General features: G+C 51.1%; 1 protein-coding gene across 1 annotated transcript in view; it reads left to right on the top strand.

Moving 5' to 3' along the window:
* The window catches only part of LOC138861021 (uncharacterized), a 2500-nt gene extending 161 nt beyond the window's left edge, over positions 1-2339 (top strand). Inside the window, exon 1 of the mRNA XM_070119682.1 lies at positions 1-2339. This exon is cut by the window's left edge and continues 161 nt beyond it. Within this exon, the coding sequence (XP_069975783.1) occupies positions 12-980 (969 nt within the window). The 5' untranslated portion in view covers positions 1-11 and the 3' untranslated portion in view covers positions 981-2339.
* Positions 2340-2500: the final 161 nt, after the last annotated feature.

Raw genomic sequence — 2500 nt, 5'->3', positions numbered from 1 at the left:
CCTCAGGAGGGATGATTCCTCCGCCGAGAGAGGATCTTCTCCTGTCGCAGATCCGGTTCGTGTGGTCGGTCGGAGGCGCGGCCGGGGGCGCCGTGTTCTCCGCGCCCGACGGCAGCCGCGCCTTCAGAGTTGACCTTGAGAATGGCATGCCGACGCGGCGCACCAAGGGGCTCAAGAGGATCAACATCGCGTGGAAGACAAAGGCCAACAGGCTGTCCAGAAAGACGATCTTCCTCCCCGCGGGAGCGAGAGACGTCGAGGCTCACTACGTCTACCAAGGTCCTCCGGCGCAGGACGCACGTGAAGGCCCTCCTCCCGAAGATGAGGCTGTGGAGGAGGTTGCTGCTGCTGAGGGTGTGGCTGTGGAGGAAGTTGCTGCTGCTAAGGATGTAGCTGGCGATCCAGAAATCGCTCGTCTCTACGGCATCCATCCCCCGCAGGGGCAGCGCTTCACAGACACAGGTGTTCCGCTCGTCGACATCGGGTCCTTTCTGCGTGACGGAATGAAATGCATCGGCGAGGGAGCTTACAGCTTTGTGTATGCCATCAGTCGACCCGGCTTGCCTCCTGTGTGCGTGAAGAAGTTCAAAAGACCATTCCGCCGGTACCACTACGAGGAGGCCGAGACTCTGCACGCCCTGAGAAAGGTTCCTGGACTTCCCAGGCTGGTGGGGCTGTCTCCCTCCCCCGCCGCGGTGGTGATGACCTACCACGGGCCCCTGGAATTCCATAAGTGGATCTGCAAGCACTTCGACCTGGACGAGTACCTCGAAATCCTTCTGGCCCTCAGCACCATCCTGCACGGCCTCCACACCGCGGGCTTCACGCACAACGACCTCAAGGGCGACAACGTAGTCGTCGACAGACGCAACGTGCCGACCCTGATTGACGTGGGTCTTGTGTCGTTCATCAACAGCCGCCCTTATAGGTACAACGCGACTAAGAAAACACGCCACCTCGAGAACGTGCGTGCGAGATAACACGGCCACTTGGCCCCCGAGATCTACCGCGGAGGGAGAGCTCAACCCAGCGCCGACGTCTACTCCTTCGGCAAGATCCTGCACAGGACCTTCTAGATGGTCAACCACGAGTGCGTCCCTGAGCTCATGTTCGTGATGAGGGCGAGCACGAAGCCCAAACCTGAGCTTCGCCCGGAGCTCCCGCAGATCACGTCGCTCCTCGCCCGCGCGATCAAGGAGCGGCAGGCCAGGCGGGGCGCGGGCGGCAAAGGCGGCGGCTGGCTGAGGCGCTGAAGCCTGCCCTGCCCAGCACCTTAGAGCCTTGAAGTATTGTCTTCAAGAAGCAGCCTACTAAGGCCTGCCTCCCCACGGCCACCAATGCATCCCAAGGCGCGTCCACATGCCGGTTGGCCATGACGTCGTCCCTTTAGAGCCTACATACACGCACAGTGTGTCTATGCGTGTATGTAGGCTCTCTCTCTCTGTGTGAATACTCTCTGTGAGTGCATTATGTATACATACACACAGTGTGTGTCTGTGCGTGTATGACGGCTCTATCTCTCTCTCTCTCTGTGAATACTCTGTGAGAGTGCATTATGATGTATACATACACACTTGTGTCTGTGCGTGTATGACGGCTCTATATCTCTCGGTGACTACTGTGAGAGTGCATTCACATGTGTGTGTCTGTGCGTGTATGTAGAGAAGAGAAGAGAAAAGAGAGAAAAGAGAGAAAAGAGAGAAAAGAGAAAAGAAGAAAAGAAGAAAAGAAGAAAAGAAGAAAAGAAGAAAAGAGAAAAAGAAAAGAGAAGAGGAGAGTGTATGTATACATGTGAACACTCTCACAGTGTATTCACAGAGAGAGAGAGAGCCTACATACACGCACAGACACACACACTGCGTGTATGTATACATGTGAATGCACTCAAAGAGAAGAAGAAAAAAGAGAAGAGAAGAGAAGAGTGTGTATGTATACATGTGAATGCACTCACAGAGTGTATTCACAGAGAGAGAGAGAGAGAGAGAGACTACATACACGCACAGACACACTGTGTGAAATGTATTCACAGAGAAATGTATTCACACATGCACGCACAGACACACACACTGCGTGTATGTATACATGTGAATGCACTCTCAAAGTGTGTATGTATACATGTGAATGCACTCTCAAAGAGAAGAAAAAAGAGAAGAGAAGAGTGTGTATGTATTGTGAATGCACTCTCACAGAGAGTGTATTCACAGAGAGAGAGAGAGAGAGACTACATACACGCACAGACACACTGTGTGAAATGTATTCACACAGAGAAATGTATTTACACATGCACGCACAGACACACACACTGCGTGTATGTATACATGTGAATGCACTCTCAAAGAGAAGAAGAGAAGAGCCTACAAACACAACAGACACACACACACTGTATATATATATATATATATATATATATATATATATATATATATATATATATATATATATATATATATATATATATATATATATTATATATATATACAGTGTGTGTGTGTCTGTTTGT

The sequence above is a fragment of the Penaeus vannamei genome, unplaced genomic scaffold (assembly GCF_042767895.1).
Source record: "Penaeus vannamei isolate JL-2024 unplaced genomic scaffold, ASM4276789v1 unanchor537, whole genome shotgun sequence".
NCBI classification, from domain to species: Eukaryota; Metazoa; Arthropoda; class Malacostraca; order Decapoda; family Penaeidae; genus Penaeus; species Penaeus vannamei.
Note: the sequence above shows the minus strand (reverse complement) of the source record. Positions and strands in the feature narration are given on the sequence as shown.